At 40.1% G+C, this 19,099-nt stretch overlaps 2 protein-coding genes across 4 annotated transcripts in view; one reads left to right on the top strand and one right to left on the bottom strand.

Moving 5' to 3' along the window:
- Positions 1-7,930, top strand: part of LOC135486182 (lethal(2) giant larvae protein homolog 1-like) — a 39,162-nt gene extending 31,232 nt beyond the window's left edge. For 2 of the 3 annotated variants that reach the window (XM_064768829.1, XM_064768820.1), the window contains exons 18-23: positions 70-333; positions 644-959; positions 1,198-1,347; positions 1,587-1,750; positions 3,084-3,187; positions 5,154-7,930. In XM_064768829.1, coding sequence (XP_064624899.1) covers positions 70-333; positions 644-959; positions 1,198-1,347; positions 1,587-1,750; positions 3,084-3,187; positions 5,154-5,243 — 1,088 coding nt within the window. In that variant the 3' untranslated portion in view covers positions 5,244-7,930. The remainder of the gene's footprint in view (positions 1-69; positions 334-643; positions 960-1,197; positions 1,348-1,586; positions 1,751-3,083; positions 3,188-5,153) is intronic. The other variant, XM_064768838.1, reaches the window with a different exon arrangement.
- A 3,522-nt stretch (positions 7,931-11,452) lies between these two features.
- LOC135486181 (protein Njmu-R1-like) lies at positions 11,453-19,062 on the bottom strand. The gene is made up of 11 exons (XM_064768804.1): positions 18,941-19,062; positions 18,476-18,571; positions 17,658-17,705; positions 16,306-16,431; positions 15,802-15,957; positions 15,454-15,511; positions 15,004-15,123; positions 14,671-14,741; positions 14,168-14,385; positions 13,904-14,004; positions 11,453-13,523 (listed from the first exon to the last, which is right to left on the bottom strand). Exons 1-11 carry the CDS (start codon positions 19,060-19,062, stop codon positions 13,302-13,304), a joined length of 1,338 nt encoding a protein of 445 aa, XP_064624874.1. The 3' UTR covers positions 11,453-13,301.
- Positions 19,063-19,099: the final 37 nt, after the last annotated feature.

The raw sequence follows: 19,099 nt of genomic DNA, 5'->3' as shown, positions 1-19,099 counted from the left end.
ACTGTTTCTCTCTGATTGAGATATGATTATCAGTTTCATCAAAGTGTTTCGATTCTTGGCATTTTCTAGGTAAGGAAATAAAGCTCCGTCATCGTGCTCCTGTGATATCGATCAGCGTTCTCGACAAGAGTGGCACCCCCCTGGCCCATCCCAATGCCACAGATAGCAAGCAGCCCGATATGACAGGATCGCATTGTCTCCTCATCTGTTCCGAGGAGCAGATGAAGATCTTCTCCCTTCCAAGCTTGAAGGCAAAGCTGAAGGAGAAGATTACTGCACATGATGGCTGCCGCATCCGTCGTGTAGACCTCATTAGTATTAGGAGTAAGAACGGTAAGCCTGATAGCTCAGATGTCCTGCACTTTCATTATTTCCCAAAAATTTTACGACAAGGCATTTATCTGGCAACTACACAGACAAAAAAAATTGTCTTTAAAAATAACACTAGGGTTTATAGATTTTCTGAACAGTTCAATGATTTGAGATCATAATACTGCTGTAAGTATCTTAAGTTTTCTCCCAGCAGAAGAAAAACGGATTTAGTTTATGCCTGCTTTGTACTGAAACAAGAAAAACGGATTTAGTTTATGCCTGCTTTGTACTGAAACAAATGACTTGAGATGATATTTCACCTTCCTTGCAGATGAGGAATACATTTCTTATGGAGCTGCCATACTGAATAACCACGGAGAGGTTTCCCTGTTCAACGTGCCGCAACTCTCCTTCCAAACCAAGCATAACTGCATCAAGAAGGGCGACATCCACGGCATCAACTCCTGCATCTTCACTAACTTCGGCGAAGGTTTCTATCTTGGATCTCCGTCCGAGTTCGTACGGTTTGCGATTACCGCGAAACATTCAGTAAAGCCATGCTACACCATTGAGCTGAAGGAGGGGATGAGACCGGTGCCCCCAGAGCCAGAACCAGAGGTCAAAGAAGAGGAGAAGACCGACACCAAGTAAGATGAAGATATTCTCTAAGCCTGCTTGATAATGGCAATGTGTGACCCATTTCAGCTGCATAAATTGGTTCCACTCATCACAACAGCTTTAGCAGTAGGGTTCACTGTGTGAATGTAATGCTAACTTGCTGATGATATCGTTTTAGACAAGTTTGACAGGAACCTTGCCAGATTTGATGTGTATCTCAGATGTTCCTTAAAATATTGTCTCACCGAGTTTGATATTTTTTTGCAGGGTTGAGGAAGGTAGCAGCGAAGGTGACAAGACAAAGGAGGAAGGCGATGGTGCCGAGGCTGATCACTCTACAGCTGATGATTCCCAGGTTGAACACACACCTGCCACAGATATTACCATTGATAGTGTCAAGGAGTATATGACCAGCAGGTAGGTAGCCCACATCGACTGAACACACACTGTCACAGATGTAACCATTGATAGCCCAGCTTCGTATCGCAGTTTGCTACTCAAACCTAAGTGCCCAGAGATGATTTGATCTTTCGCCAATCAGTTTATTACTATCATCAGGCCACTAGCCAAAACCATCGGCCACAATTACACCCTAACGTTGCCATTCATGAGAAATGTTTCGTTTGAATGATTTTCTACTTTATCTTCTTCTGTAGCGAGGCACAGTCCTCATCAACCGTTACTGTTGAGCGATCTTTCACCTCGTCAGTGACCACCAAGTCTTCGTCAGAGGTCACCGAAATCAAGTCTGGTGCCGACGGGGAGGTCCATGTTGCGTCAACAACCACAACGTCTGAGTCCCATGTGAAAGAAAGTTCAGGTAATAAGCTCCCTATTTTATTGTTCTAAATGATAGAAAGTTAACTTAATACATATTCTCTTGTACTTTGTATTAAGAGGCTTATTTTTGCTGGTTAGGGGCTGTTCTACTGAAACATTTTCACATGGGAAGGTTTTTTGCATTTAACGCCATCACATCAATGCAATAGTTGTCAAGAAGAATCTCTTTATTAGTCAAGACTCGAGGACCAGAGGGTGACTCATCGTCTTGGAATATTTCTCAGCCATCACATATCTGACCTTGGTCATTGTACAAGAGAATATGTGCATTGATACGATAACTTGGTGTGGAGTGGTTTGACCTGATATACACATTCTTCAACCTATCTTAATCACCTATGATAATCTTGGTGAGGGCTGGGTTAACAGGTTAACAGGTCTAACGCATGTCAGGTATTTACTTAGGCATATCAATCTGAAGATTTTCTGAAGTTCCATTTTCTTTGGCCTGACATTTTTTTCTGAAGGTCACTGGATCGAAGTGTCATAGTCCAAATCATGTCATGTCATGTCAAAGTTAAGAGGGGTTGTGAAATAAAAAATTTGGGAGTGATTTGTAGGGGATCTGCATTGTTTGTTCAGTGTTCTATTTTCATTGAGTGCCTCGAAAATCACGATTTTGAAACGTGCTTGTGACAGAATGGACTGAATGTGGAAAAGTGACTTCTCTTGCACGCATCATTGGTCTGTTTTGTAAAGTTGATGTGCTATATTTGGAAGCTTTCAGTGGTTTTATTTTGTCCTTGGAAACTGATATGGATAAGTTTTGAAATGAATGAAATTGCCTTCAGATTGTTTCCGACTCCTTGCTTGGCACGTCTCGTGTTTAGTTCGAGTTGATTTTCTCCCCTGCCGTGGTTACCTTGTTGCTGCAGGAATTGATATGCCCTAATTTCATGGTCTCGCTTCATTCCTTTCAAAATATACTGTAAAAACACTTATTTTCATCAGCGATTGAGACGAAATCTAAGCCACTATAGGCACATTTTGATTTTTTTTTAAAAATGAAATGCAATGTTGACTTGAATAATTGTTTGGGTTGTTCCAATGGTAAGACTGATGTTTGCAATTAACATCATTGTCTGCCACCTTTCGCATGTCTAGGGTTGTGGGTTCGACTCCCAGTTTTGGTATGTCTTCTTGTGATAGAGAGAGTAAGTGGAGGTTTGAAGAAAGCTACGCGGTTGGAGAGTTGCCAGAATCTTCTCATCGTACTAACCACATCCCTTCAACCTACTCGTAGAAGTATAACACAGGTAACCCCAGTAGCAGCCTGTCTTGACCGCCCCGTCTCGTAATTCTTCATTTCTTAGATAATCCCACTCCCGAAGCGACATCGCAATATTCCTCCAACACCACATCTTACACCATCAAAAGTGATGAAGATGCCCTGAAGGAAAAGCTGGAGCACCTGGAGGTGAGGTTACCATGACAACAATCTGGACGTCGCAGCGTCGGGAAATATCACTCGAAATATGCTATCAGTAACGCAATAAACAGTCAAACACTTGGGTGATGCTATAAAGGTTCAAATGCCCTTAGATCCACAGCAATAACTTTGAGACTAAAGATGTTGGTAGTAACAGGTGACCAGATCATAATTCAACTAACTTTAGGAATTCAATTAATAACAATACATGTTAGTTGCTTCGGCAGGAATTACAAAATCGGCCACTTGACAAATCATTCAGTCACCAAGTTCATTCACCAGTCATCTCCATAGTGTTTAGTTCTGGTAGCTGACCCCTCGTGCTGATATTTCCCAGACCCTCGACTAACTGGCATCCCCTTCCCACCAACACATTGCTCACAGCTATAAATCAGTCTAACCTCACTAGCACTGCACCTTAGATTCCTCAGAACCTATGTAGTCACAAGCAAACCTAATTCATGTAGTCATGTACAGTGTTCAAAATCTGTGTTCTAGCTACTGTAAATGCTGAGTACATCTGTGAATAATGTCCCAAGATTTCCAGATATTTTGTTTCAGTTAGTATAAAGTTTGATTTTTGCATGATACTGTCTGCTATTTAGGTTGTGTCGATTTCTACTGTTTGTGGTCTTGGCTATTTTACAAAGAAGGCACAAATAGTCTTGATCCCCCAAGGCTTTGATAGTGCTGCACCCTTGGTACATTCCCCTGAGGAGTAATATTATGAGTATGATTTCCACAACCTGAGTACACCTTCACCACAATAGCTTCTATGGTCACGATGTGGCTGACCATCTTTTCTTTCATGCTGTTGATAGTATTTCTGCAAGTCACAGTGCCCGTGTGTCCTTACTGCAGATTCTATCATTTTTGTTTTGCTCTGCTTGTGTCACCCGTTGCATGATGTCTAGAAATAGTCAATATCAGATAGTCCAGTTTGTATGTCTTGCATGTTTATTTTTACTATCTCTTTGTTGCCTCTAAAATGCAGGACCCTGCTATCATGCACGGTCTCAAAGACGTCAATTGATCTCAAAGGTTTGCTTTGCTTGCATTGCTTTGGTGCTCTTTTAATAGCGGGGTGACGTATTATCATTTTATCAATTATTGGCACAAAAGTAGGACCTGAATTATTTCTAGAATATATAAGGAGACGTTAGCGTCAATATTTTTTTTGTTTATATCAGTGAAACACCTTATCTCTCTTTTGAGCCAGAGACGCAGGCTGACCTGAAAAAAAGCTGAGGTCTGCACCGACGCGATGGGGAGTGAAATATGTGACCAGTTTTATAACTCTGACAAGTTTCGATAATGAAGATTAAGGGTTAACATGACAAAATTGAAAGAAAATCACAAAATCTAAGATAATAACATTTCTGCTTGCTTACTATCATCAACATGGCATGGATACTGTTGTGTGCTGTATGTCGCTGTATCTGTACGCGCTTCAGTCGCCCGTCCTATTGACAAACAAGGGGATGTCAGTGCAGGATTGTTTGGCATGGCTCAGCCTCATCTTCTGGGACGAGGTTCATTTCAGGTTGATTTACATTGGACGCGTACAGGGTGTCTCAGAGTAAAGTGCCACATTTTGGGTTTTGCTGTATATTGCTTTTGGAACCTTGGCTTTGAAATGGGAAAATTAACTAATCAGTTTTGGTTTATTGTTAAAACATTTCCGTTGGTGATAAAGAAGAATGTGGAGAAAGTCAATTTGCTAACTGGTATAAGATCTGCTGAATTTGGGGGGGGGGCAAGACATCCAAATTAATCTATTTCTTTTTTCAGGCACATTGTTTTCTGTTTTTTTCCTTCTATTTTCGTGTTGTAAACCACTGAAACTTCTCTAGAAGTGTTCAGGGGATAATGTGACAACATAAATAAAGTAAGACTCAGAGATCGGTTCTATTATATTATTTTACTAAACCAATGTTTTCTTTCGGTCTTTCAGAACAATGAACATAACGGCCCCGTATCTGAGGACCCCCCAGAGAAAAAACTTGAGGAGCTGACCCTCAACGAGCAAGCCGTGGAAAACTAAGTCATCCGTCGTTGTATTCATATGCAGTCGCCGTTGGTTAAAGATGAACTCACCAGGTGGGACTGTGCAAGCGTTAAGTTGGATCACACGTATAAAGATGATGAAAGTTCACACAGCATGTCTGTGTCCTGATCATGTACAAATTTAGTTTAAATGGATAATTATGATTATGAATGGAAGTAATTATTAGAGTTGTATTACTTTATGGACGAATTGGATAATGACCATATTGTGAATGCTAAAATCTGTCCATTTATTCCACGTTCTGGTCATATGGGTTTATTTGGGACAGTTAGAGCCGTCGTAGGGCATTTAGGCACTGCCTTTGCATTTTCTCGTGTGTAATTCAAGCTTTGAGGCATAGCAGTATTTGGATAGTATGTGGTCCAAACACGCGCTTAGGCAATCTAGTAGTAGACTGGTCACCTTCCGTGTAATGCCCGCAGGAATGGCGTGGATGCAGTTGTGAGAAATTGTTGATGACCCAATTTGAGATTTTAGGAAGGTCTTTGTGATCTTTTGTCGGCATATACTCAATGAATATGCATGTCTTGAATAGCTTATCTCTTAGCTTAGTTTACCGGGGTTTGATATTGTTTTCTGTGTATCGCCAGAAGCGAAGCATTTTAGGGATAAAGGTGGCTATTATACACCAAATATTTTATTGTCATCTTGCTAAATTATGCTTCAAGTTTAGAATTAACCCATAAGGGGCCGAGGTCAATTTCTTAACAAAAATCACGGGGTACTTTATACCTAATAATGTAAATCTAAACCCCAGAACAAGGTCTTTTCATGTTATGGTGACTTTGACAGTGGTTTTACATTTGGTAGCGTTGTACCTGCATCATCGAATTTGAGAACTTCTCCCGCAAGATTTTCTCTCCTGCAATTCCCCAAGAATTGAACCTTGGTCCTAACTGGGCTAAATGCATGTATAACGTTCTTATAGCAACTGCATGTTGAACTGATTAAAAAAATAACCCGAGAAAACACTACTGTATACAGTGTAAACGCATGATGATTCGATGTACTATGTCTATGCTTTCTTACATGAATTTTTGTGCAGACAAAAGCTATTTCATTTAGAAGTAATTGTGCTGTCGAATATGAAATTATATATTACTATATAGATATTGTTGTTTGCTTACTGTGACAGCAAGTGATAAGAAGAAATCTGTAATATGCATTGTTTCTTTTTAGAAATCTTTTCTTTGGGGCTTTCCAGAAAGGACGATCCTTTGGTCCAGTGGATACATGATGCAGTCAATTTTTTCTTAGTTTTTTATCAAGACTACAGTGGGGTATTTTGTGATGATTGACAATTTTGTGCAAGTATACACTTACAGTTATTGTAAACCAGATTTCTACGCTTCCTAGCTTATTTTTCCGGGCTTACACTTTTGGTAAAGAAACAACTGAAACTTAATATAAAATACAGTAGTAGTAAGTCGGGATGTCTGATTTTTGTATTTAGTCACTTTAATAGCAAGCGAGGAAGATGAGAAACTGAAAACAGCCAAATTTTTCCGGGCTTTTTGTTTTCGCAGATTTTACGAGTAATGTAAATTTGCGAAGCTGATCGAAACGCTAGAAGAAATTTCTAAACCCGTCAAAATAAAAATTGTGAAAGTGTTTTTGTGAATGGCAAAAATGAAGCAACACAAAAATTTGGCAGGTTAACAGTAATATCTTGTTTCTCTGTGAAGCTTATTGATTATAATATTGTATAGTTTTTATAGTTAGTTACCGATGGCTTTCTAAGCTTTGTTATGTAGAATTAAGTATAACGATGTGGTGGCTGGACAACTTAAGGCTTTAAAGTGTTATGAAGCCGTCTTTGCGCTGTCCGATCCAGAAATGGGTTAGTAGATGACTAGATATCCATGGTTTGTGTTGTATAATTGTGGACTATAGATTATGAAGACGAAGAAATATTAATGTATGTAATATCATATCATGTAATTGTCAGTGTATCTGTATTCACAGCATCATACGTAACTAATATTACATTCACTTTGCCAACTTAGACACACCCAGACTCAGTAGGGCCGCTGGACCTGTAGGAGACACACCCAGTCTCGGAATAGGGCCAGCGCACCTGTATGAGCAGCAATATGTGTAATACCCCCAGTCATTGTATTCAGTAATGAGATTGCACTGCATTTGCTTGAGTTTCATTCCAAAACATTATATATCGTTTCAAAGTTTTCACGAATCGTTGGAAACATTTGTTGTGAAAGAACAGCCAAGAGTTCAAGATAAACTTCCTCTCTGTTGCTAACATGGTGTGTAACAATTTCAAGAGAAAGGTTGTGAACTGGATTTGGTCTATTGAAGTTATGAGACTAGAGCCATCCTTAGCACTTTTCATGAATAAGATCTCGAGATGCATGTCTGTCATTAGTTTTAACTCTTCGATGACAATATAGCAATATTTGATAACATATTTTCAATGAAATTTTAAAAGCAGACGTCTTCGATCCTGTCGTCTGCTGCACGTAGAAGCTGAATGAGTCTAATCCACTATAAAACGTGCTCTCAAATCGATGTATAGTTTTCTGTGCTGTTACCTATATAACTGGGGTCAAATTTCTGGTCTTTTATAGCTGTCTTGGTGGCTTTTTATTGGAACTTCCAATAATGTTTATATGTGAACAACGCCTAATAAAAAATTTTCAACTTTATATCTGATCTTTATGTTTTGTGTGCTGATTGCTCTATGGTGACCACTTCAAAGTTCAGTGATGGCAGAATTCCCATCAGAGAATCATATCTACTGTCGTTTTTGTGGGAAGATGGCTTGTGGCTGTGCTGAACCTGTTTTGACAACTAAAGCAAGTCATTATCTCGATCAAATTCCCTTGGTTTGTTTGATACTGGCATGAAAACCAGTGTGAGATTGGCTTAGGCGACAGTGGCCTTGTCTCGCGGCAGAAATTAAAACTGAAATCATCTTCCAAAATTGGCTTAGGCGACAGTGGCGCTGTCTCATGGCAGGAAATGAAACTGAAATCTTTGTCCCAAACTCTCAGTTCCACTTTCTACCGCTAGATAGCACTACTGTCGCCTCATGAAATTGAGCATGTTGGTTCCCGCGAAATCAAATGTCTCACATCCACACAGTCAATGTATGTTGTTTATGCACACAGCAAACACGTGCTTCCAGTGCATTTAGAATGGACGCCGAAACCGCACTGGACTGGTCAGTTTCAACATGATTTTCAACCTCAAAAACGGTAAAAATCTCCACTTAATTCAATTTACCAGATGCAAAATTACACACAGAACAAGAATACATGGCTCCGGCACTTTGCTGAGTATCATAGAACACAGAATCGTATATTTTTTTATGAAAAAAAATCGCCGCGCACGTGCGGCCGGAACGCCGACATCAAATTTTTTTACAACCGCACAAAATTCCTTTATCATTGCCCCGATAACGCAAAAACATCGGAATATGGATGAGCTAAGATACCTAATCTATGAACTTACCAACCAAAAGAAATCTTTATGCACGAAATAGAGGTGAAATCAGATAATTAAACGGATAACACCGCCGCACCGGAGGGCAAACGATCGTGTGATTACGGGTGATCGGGTGACGTCATTATCATCAGGCGGAGGGGGCAAACTGGCGGAGCAATTTTTCGGTGGCAATTAAATTGTATTACTTAGACCCTAAATCAAATTTCTTTCCCTGGTAATTTTTCTCTGTTACCTTTCCGAATTCAGGATATTCCGAAAAAAACTTGAGAGTGTCTTATACCATTTGTTCACCGTCTTTCATCAATGAATAGCGGGACTAATAGTTGGTTGTGACAATGTCTTTCATGAAAAGCCTCGGCCTTATCCATCCAAAAAATTGACTATGTTTGCCACGAATGGCGCTCGTTCTTAATTACTTCTCCATAAGTCAACCGGGCGACAGCGCGAAGCCGGTCCACTGCGTCCGGAGTGTAACAAACATCTGAGACATTTCTAACACGATGGAACAACCAACCTCCGCCAGATGATTATCAGATCTTGATGGTTGTCGGAGGCCCAACTGCTGCGAGAATGATGAGAATGGCCTATCGTGGTGTACCCACTATGGTTCACTGTTTCTTCATTCAATCAGATTGTGGCATGGGGATGTGATAAAGACCAGCTGACCTAAGTGCTGCTTCACCTTAGAAAGGTGCCTTTTATAGATTAAGACGCAGGACCCACTACCTTTCGATTAGAAGGACGAAACATGTCACAGAGGGGCTGATTCAGTTTCATGAGAGGAAAGGCACCAGTATGAGAGGAAAGGCACCAGTATTTTTCTTAACTCACTCCAACGGGTTATACTGTACCCATACCAACCCAGGCAAGAGTAGGGGTTTGGTACAACCCTGTAGCCTCCAACGCCTCATGGTAACTTGTCATTAGAGAACCGTGGCATTATTAGGTTGTACCACCGACAACGAACATGATCAGATAACCAGTTGATGGAGGTTGATTGTTTCATCATCTTTCCTGTGGAGTGTGGTTGCCAACACCTAATAATGGTAACTTTTCATTGGAGAACCTTGGCATTTTTAGGTTGTGCTACCGATAACTAACATCATCATATAACCAGCTGGCACAGATTGGTTGCCCCATCACTCCCCTTCCCTCACTTGGGTAGAAATGGGATACAACACTAAAGTTCAAATGCCTTCGGGATTCTTTTGTCTTTTCTCTTAAAGAACGTGCATCTGTCCGTATGGCATGTCTCAGCCAATACTGAAGGGCCAGGGGATGTACCCAAAACCTGTCCGTACCTGGGTAGTAAAGACGTACATCAGAATACGGTTGGGAACAGCTGGGAATATTTATGACTCTCTTCTTTCCTGAAACTGAATCCGACACTCGGTTGCATGTCTCGGGAGAGAGGTCCTGCTTTTCATGTGTTTTATACATTTATGTGGAACAGCACTTTAGATCAGCAGGTCCTTATACACTATGGCCATGTAACAATCTGTCTGAATGAAGGGACAGGCACAACCTTAGCGGAGACACCACGAAAGGCCATTCTCATCGTTCACAGTTCTGCCAACACTATCAGATCACCAGCCGGCAGAGGTTGGTTGTTCCATCGTCTATCCTGTCTGCCTTCTGGTACCATAACGTATGAAGAGGACATTGCTGTTTTTAGGTTGTGAATTCGAAAGCCATCATGGTCAGATAACCAGCTGGCAGAAGTTGCTGCTCCATTTCTGTCCTGTAGTCGCCAACACCTTATGGTGACCTTTTATTGGAGAATGTTGGTATCGACAACTAATATGATCATCAGTCCTGATCGGATAACCAGCTGGCAAAGATTGGTCAGAGTTGTTCTATTATCTCGTCCAATAATAAGGTTTACTAAGGCCAGAGGGTCCCGATGTTGTCCCAGGTACATGACATGTATCCAGAACCAGGTACATGACATACTTTAGGTAAATGAGCTCCTTCAAGTAGGCTACATGAGTTGTTGCAATGGCCAGGTTTGGCCTGTCTTCAACTGCACTGTGAGATATTGCCAAAGACTGTTTCTGGAGGGGTCTTTCAAGAGACAGTGTCAGAACATGTTGGTGTCCCAGGTACATGATACACTTCAGGTGCATGAGCTGTTTCAAGTAGGCTACTTGAGTTGTCTCAATGGTCAGGTTGGGCCTGTATTCAAGTGCACTGAGAGATACTACCGACTGTTTCTGGAGGGATCTTGCAAGAGACAGAGTCAGAACATGTTGGTGTCCCAGGTACATGATACACTCCAGGTGCATGAGCGGCTTGAAGTAGGCTACTTGAGGTGTCTCAATGGCCAGGTTGGGCCTGTCTTCAAGTGCACTGTGAGATACTACCGACTGTTTCTGGAGGGATCTTGCAAGAGACAGTGTCAGAACATGTTGGTGTCCCAGGTACATGATACACTCCAAGTGCATGAGCGGCTTCAAGTAGGCTACTTGAGTTGTCTCAATGGCCAGGTTGGGCCTGTCTTCAAGTGCACTGTGAGATACTGCCAGAGTAGTATCAGGAGGCGTCTTGCAAGAGGTGTCATAAGGGAACTAGCAGGACTGCATACGAGTATTGCCAGACACCTGATTGGGAGGGGTCTTGATAGAGAGGGGGGATCAGGGGAGTATGGAAATATGGAGTTAGGCCGTTTTGTAATTCATGTGCTACATATATAGGCTCAAGGAAATCATCAAGTGACAAAATTTTTTGTTTTAAATCTATATTACTTTATTTATACATCCTATTTACATTCATGTACAGTCAATTTCATAACATAGAACAACTTTCCACATACAGTCTAAAACGAGATAAGAACTTGCTTTCAAGGCCTCACAACTGGAAATTTGTCCAATTTCTAATTTTTCTCATGATAGACAGGATCAGAAGGTTTATGATTACATCGCAGAGCAGCAGCATTCAAATTTTGTAAGGACACAATACCTAGTGTTGAAAACCTTAGTGAGTGACACCTTGAACAAGGCTTGAAGATTGTACAGGAAATGGAAATAGTTTATTTGTTACATGTGGCACTATTACCTATTGAGCATAAGATTTAATGTATTGATGAAGAATAGGGCAGTTTTGAGCATCAATTAAAAATAAGTATCAAACTGGCAAGTTTACTGCCTTCCAAATAGACCAAAGATGAAGAAGAGATTTGAAGGCTTTTGCCAAAACCAATTGAATGAAGAAGTTAAACCCTTTTAAAGCTCCAAGCATTAGATAGCCACACGAGCTGATGACCGACGAACGAAGTACAACAGTAGCTTGCATACAGTAAACTTCCACATATCAAACACGACTGGATCAGCAATTTTGTCTGTTTCATTCCAAACTTGTCAAGCACATCACAAACAGACTTGGAACATGGACATGTTGGACTCGGATTTGTCCATTATATGAAATATTCCAGTTCCTCCACCCCAAATATCTTTGGCTGCTGAGTGTCTTGACTATATTTTGACACATTTCTGACTTCATTTCAATTTTGTCCAGGTTGGCAGCAAAATTTTTCCGGGTACCCTCTGTACCCGCTACCAATCTGTAAATCTATCTGGTGCTAACTTTTTTGCCTACATGTATGTGCCAAAATGAAAAAAATGAATTTGTATGTGCCTGACAAAGTGGAGAACCACGAGACCTAGTTGATGTGAATCTGATATGATGAAAGTTTTATTGTACAGAAATAATCATGCACAAAACAAATAATTAACATGCATCATAAGCAGTTACATAGCAACCATAAAATACTGCTATGTTATTATTATATGAAGTTGAGGAATCTACAATCACATTGGGATCACATTTCTACGGTGGAAACATCCACGGTCACCCACTGATTCAATATTACCGTCTCTGCTCACCCCAAAAGGTAATCATCAGAGTCACCTTTGGAGAATTTTAACAGATCACTCCAAACCATTCACCCATTTCCAAAAGCAAAGACGAATGGAAATAACCCTTGAATTGGGCCTCGGACATTTTGATTCGATAACAACACTGCAACAAACTGCACATTCCGCTTTTGGAAATCCCTGAAATGTACCTACATGTATACAGACACAAATAGAAATATCTCTCATCTGGAAAATCTTTTTAGCATTATTAGATTTTCTATGGAGTGGAATATTTAGATTAGAAGCAGACAAGCAACCCTCACTGCGCTTCTCAAAATGACCAAAAGTGATGTCAAGCCACCTCATGAGGATAAGTCCTTGTAGCTTTGTCCTATAGTCCATTTTAAGAGAAAATGGCTGCTGGCAAAAAATCCTAAAATGGCTGGAAAAAGTTGCCAATATTTTGCTTCAAATAATTCATTCCTGGTCACATTTTTTTTAATTCTAGTAAAGTAAGCATCGATAGATACTTCAGAATTTAAGTTTGTCCCCCTGCTGCATTTTTTGTGTGAAATCACCAAAAAGCCGAGTGCCATTTTCTTATGAAATAGACAATACATGCAGTATCATTATTGCAGTAATCCCAAAACAATCCCATCCCGCATTGGCTTCTGATAGTCTAGTCACTTATCATCATATCTGCCATTGGTAGTGGTCAGCTGAACACTGTCTGATCCTCTTCTATGTATTGACTGAGGGAGGTGAGAACATTGGTGGCCTCGGGCGTATGAAGCGTGTGCTCCCCGAACATGGCGTGGTGCAGAAGGATTGGTCCGTTATTTGACGTCTTCAGGAAAATGAACGCCCTGAATAAGGCGTAATGGTCCGATTCTGCCTGCCGAAGAAGCCTCTTCAGGTGGTTCATATCTTGGATGACCTGCAGAAAGAAATACCAACTGATTGACAGATAAACATATTTTTCAAGTTGTCCCCAGACTTAAAAATATAATTGTCAATTTTCCTCAGATAGTTATTCCATATTTGTCTTAGAGGGGTCATCAAAAGCTGTTGTCTGCTGATGGGGGTCTTTTGATCGCCCTGGCATTTAGTACCAGGTTTTTGAAAGTAAAATATCTTGCCAAGGGTTGAGAGTATTGTTTCAGTGCTGGGTATTGAACCCATGCTGCCCAATTATGAATCCGACACCCCAAAAAATACTTGACCATGCCAACCATCTAGAGTAAAAGTTTTCTTTTCTTCATTGCAATACAAATAACCTTCTATGAGAAGACCTTATGAAACAAAAAACAATCTTACCCTTAATTTATGATTCTCTATAATCTGTTTCAAATGAACAGGATTATTGTCAACTTGTTCTTGCATTGATTTGGCCCAATCTTCACAAAACTTATTTGTTCCTGAAATGAACGATATTGACTGAACATTAGAAATAATTGTTGATGTAACACAGCAATCAGAGTGTGGAAATCATGACTTCACCAATTTACAAGCAAAATTTCACATTATTGAAACCAAGAATATGCAAAAGAAATCTTCTGAAAATTCCAGCAGGACACCTACCCTTGTTTGACAATCCACCATTCAATTCTGAACAGTGTGAGTTTGTTTTTGCCAGTATCTCTGGTGACACTGGCTTGGTGTGTGCTTGTGACTGAGATTTCTCCATGTTCACTTCAGCAGAGACGTCCACGAGTAGAGAGTCAAATGAGTTGGTGAGGCTGCTGGTTTTACTGTTAGATTGGTTGTCAGATTCGAATAAGTTGCAGCAGTCGAAGAACCTAGAAAAGGCGGAACTTTAATGCCGGGGAGATTGGTCCATGACACCACCTGATGTTACATCATGGTAAATAATATGAGGCCAATCTATCTGTGATACGAAGAGACACTTAGAGACATAGGCTTCCTGAAATATGACATTATTATTAAAGTTGTAGATATTGTTCCTTGTGCAACACACCAGATATTCGAAAAACTTTGCTGCTTTGGATTCATCTTCAGTGGGTGATTCAAATCCATTCTACGTTGAAGTCTGAAATTTGAATTACAGGAAAACTGTCACAAACCTGTGCACATCTTTGACGAGATCGTCCTTGTATTCTTGATCAATAAACTCATCACTTTCACCCATCAGGGCCTGAAGAAAAGAACATGATAGATGTATGGGAATGTACATGAATGTACTCGCAATGTACAGGAATGAGGAACATAATCTATGTGAACATTTTGTTAAAATGAATTGGGAATGGAATTGGGAAACAAAGGTTTGTCCTTACATGACTGAATTTTGATACCAAAAGGGTTTAACTGATGTTAAGCATTCATGGCTTGAGAACTGTATTTGACTATGGATGAACCGCATCTTAAAACAGATTCTCAAAAACAAACTCTTTACTTACTGCATGTATTATATACTGTATATTGTCAGCCAAGGCCGTGACAGACCGACAGATATACTGAACTGCTTCGGCATGCCAATTCGTTAGATAATCTTTGATTGTGGTGTCGAGGTTGGTCAGCTGGAAAAGTGAAAGGTTGGGTTATAAACATGATAAATTGGAATTAAGCAATTTTTGCCAATGCACACCACTGACAACTTTAAACCAGCACTCTGGTCAGCAGATTTTGTGACAAAATATCCAGGGCTGTTGAAGTGACGCGATGGTAACATCGGTGCCTGTCACCTCTGAGGTCTCGGGTTCGATTCCCGGTCAGTCCAGGGATACACATGTGATAGAGAGGGGGACTCTCTTCGACACCGTAGGCTTCCTCCGGGTTGCCCCGTTTCCTTCTACAGTTCAACTTGCCCAAATATTGTCTATATCATCTCAATATTTAAACTTCCCTACCTCATTAGTCAGTAAAGGTATTAAGTTCTCGCTGTATTTATCAAGTTCTGGTCGAAATCTGGACACAGTTAAGGTGAAGTATATAAGAGAGTGATCATAGACAAAAGCCTCACTACTGTTAAGAGAGCAAGAAAGGAAGAGCTATGTAGGAGACACACAATTCAAGGGTATTATACTGAATCTCTCGCCTTCAAATTGGAAAATATCAGCATGGCTGACAAGTTAACTTGTAATCACAGGGCCATAGGAGTGATCATGTATTTAAAATTTTTTCTGCCATTCGAATAAAAAACCTGTAGCATATTTTTCATTCATGCTCAGACAGAGATTTTAAGTTCTAAAAGATACAGTTCCAATCCTCCATCCTGATTCGAAAGGAAGCACACCACATATTCTCGCATACAGACGACATCAGGGCTGCAATCAACCACTTGCTTGGCTGGCTTGTCCTGTCGGAGCAAACTAAAGTAACAGTCAAAGTTCTCCACCTCCTCTAGTGATGAGCTAAAACACAAGACAACACTGATGACATTTTTTGGCAATACGTGTAATTCCAGTACAGTCGGCAGAAACAATATATTTTAATGTGAATTCAGTGGTAGTTTTGTAATTATCTACATTTGTCGTATATTTTGAGAGGAGACAGTGGAACCCACCAATCATGCCTGTCAGTGACAGAGTAAAACAGGCAGTCGAAAGAAATAGCATCAATATTAGGCAACTGATCAGATATAGTGCTCGCCCCTCAAGGACTATTTTCTGAAAAACACACAGCTCCGAATTTCTTCCTTCAGTTGGGATGGGGTCGAAATGTTCTAGTTCTTCACCAACACTTTCAAAAGCCAAACCTACCTCAAATCAACAGACACCACTGCCCCTGCCCCAGCATACACAGTGCCCTTAGTAATCCTACGTGCCAGCAACTTTCGCAGCTCTGTTTCTTCCTCTGCAGACAAATCACTGGCAATCACGGACAAGCTGAAAAATGACGAGTAAGAAAATGGGGTACCACTATGGCCCTAGGGTAATTTTTGTGATTGTGGAATCCCAGTTAAGGTAACAAACAATTAAGGGTTCAATTGCAACAGATAAGAAGGGAGACTTGGCTGATTTTATGAACACAAGTAAAGATGGCAGCATGAAGTATAGATCAAATTCTTTGATTACCATACCTATCTGGTATTTAAAAACTGGACTGCAAATCAATCTGAGGACATACTGATAGTTGGACTATTACGAGATCAATGTTCATTGAACATACATATCAATTATCAGAGACTTATAGACATTGGAAACTACATAAGTTTGGAGTAGTGACTACAGTACAGTATACAAAGCATGTGGTTAGCCAATAAAGTGGGAACAATGAAAACTGTTAGCAGGGGTTAAATAAGACAGGTACAGCACACACAGGTTGTTACCATGCACCAAGGCATCTTCACAGGGCAATCCAAGCATCTTAAAACCAGGGAGCTATCACCAGCAGGAAAAAACACAGTTTATCACACAGAAGTTATGGTACATAAATTGGTGAATTCTTAGATGAAATTGTTAGCAGGAGTTGGGTCTATAGCATACAGGGTGTTGCAACAACATATTTATATTTTTGAATATTTTGTCAGGAAAACCAGAATTATTCTTCAGTGGAACATATGTTGATGGAATTCTATGATTCTGAGAACAGACTGATAGAAATACGTGCACTTATGATATTTGACCTGCTCTTGCAAATGAAGGTACTTGCCACAAACATGCATGGGGAAAAGAGAGCCAACGCTTTAAGAATGTTTTTTCTAAAAATTTTGATTTCTTCAGGAAAAGGATTGTATAAGTCATACATGCAGGAACATCGCGAGTTGTTTTTAAGTTGCACACAGGCTTTGTAGTTGAGTAGGACATCAGAGAAGATGATCTTACTTAAAAGATGTGTTCTGAAGTCCATATCTCAGCCAATTCTCAAGCAACAGACAAGTGGGATACATCATCCATAACGTAATTTTGTGCATGATTAAACCATGCCACTAACTCAATATCTGTCTTTGACCCCAAGTGCCGACTTTGCCAAAGCGAGTCAAATATGCTCTACATCATGCATGACTCCCAAGTCTAAGTGAGAATAATCAAATGTACAATATTGTGAAAACTGCAGGTTAACGGTGACTGGTATCATGACAAAACAAAATGTATTATTGTATAAAGTTTACCTAGAGATAGATTTTGGTGTTCTTGGTTTTCGGGATAATTTGCACGTACTGTGGGTGAAGGAAAACAACAGAAATGCAAACAATCTATGAACAAAAATAAAGCAGGAAAGAGAAAATTTGATAAACTCAGCAAAACAGAAAAGAGGTTTAGTTTCTCATTTTTGACATCTACCAGCAGAATTAGTGATAGAACTGAGTAGGGTCTAATTACAACATACATCATGCCCACAAGCAAGCACCTAAGGCAATAGGTATAAATGCTATTTTGTCACTTGCTATTTTGTCATTTACCACTTGCCCTGAATATCTCAACACAAGCAAGCCAATTTTTTGCTCTACACCTGTATCTTGGGACATAAAACAACTTACTATCAACTGCATTCCCGCATGCCAAATTGACAGATGAAGAAATTTGAAATCATAAAAAGCTACTTTTTCCCCTTATATTAGTGTAATTCAAGTGTTATACCACATGCAGTGTGCCCGAAATTCAGTCCATTTTAAAAATTGAGGGTGTAGGCCAAATTAACAATTAAGGTATGTTGGCAAAAGCACAAAAAGTTATCTGATATCCCTATCTAACAATTGTTTTTTCTGGTAGTATTCACCATTCCATGAAAAAGTTAATTGGCAGTATTACAGGTGGAGTCATTATTCAGCAGTAAGTATGAATATATGATTAGATAATGAACAATAAAGAATGAATTATTACAAAAAATTAGTAAGGGTTTCTCTAGTCCCAAGCAATGCACACACTTAACCATCAAAAGTTACATAAATATTTGGAGAACAACTGACAAGAAACCTCTAAAGCGTACCTGAAGTCTCCATTTGCGGTTGCTTCCTTCTTCAGAAAGTCTGCCACGCTTGGTTCACCAGCAGCGCTGTGCTCGGGAGTGTCTGCACAATTAGGTCTGAAAATAAATGTTGAGAAGGCTTTCGTCATCGCAGCAAGAAGCCAACATCAACATGGTATGGTATCAAGTGTATGACTTCGCCAAATTTTAGAAACATGGTCATGGTGTAAAACTTTTGGCAGGTATAAAAGACTGTGTGGGAATTCATTGGAATCATTCAAGGTATGGTTTGTATGACACAATTCATTAAACTTCCAGGAGGTCCGAGGCACATGATACAGACATAAATGTTTTTGCAGCACATCACAAGATTTCTATGTACATGTGCCTGTGCATCCGATCCGCCAAGATGTGAAAATTATGCTCCACTTTGGAGACGGTTTTCGGCCCGTCAGTCGTTAAGGATCACTCATATTTTACATTCACCTGTTAACATGATATGTGTACAATGCGTAGTGACATGATATTGTATTTTTCTTCTCAGAACTCTCTTTCAAAATTGACTTTGTTGGCTCCTCTGTCACTTGATTTTCCCCCACGTCCGCCATGTTGGCGTAATTTGACATATTCCCTGCCAGCCGCAGA

Source organism: Lineus longissimus, chromosome 1 (genome assembly GCF_910592395.1).
Source record: "Lineus longissimus chromosome 1, tnLinLong1.2, whole genome shotgun sequence".
NCBI lineage: Eukaryota > Metazoa > Nemertea > Pilidiophora > Heteronemertea > Lineidae > Lineus > Lineus longissimus.
This window is presented reverse-complemented; position numbering and strand designations above follow the sequence as displayed.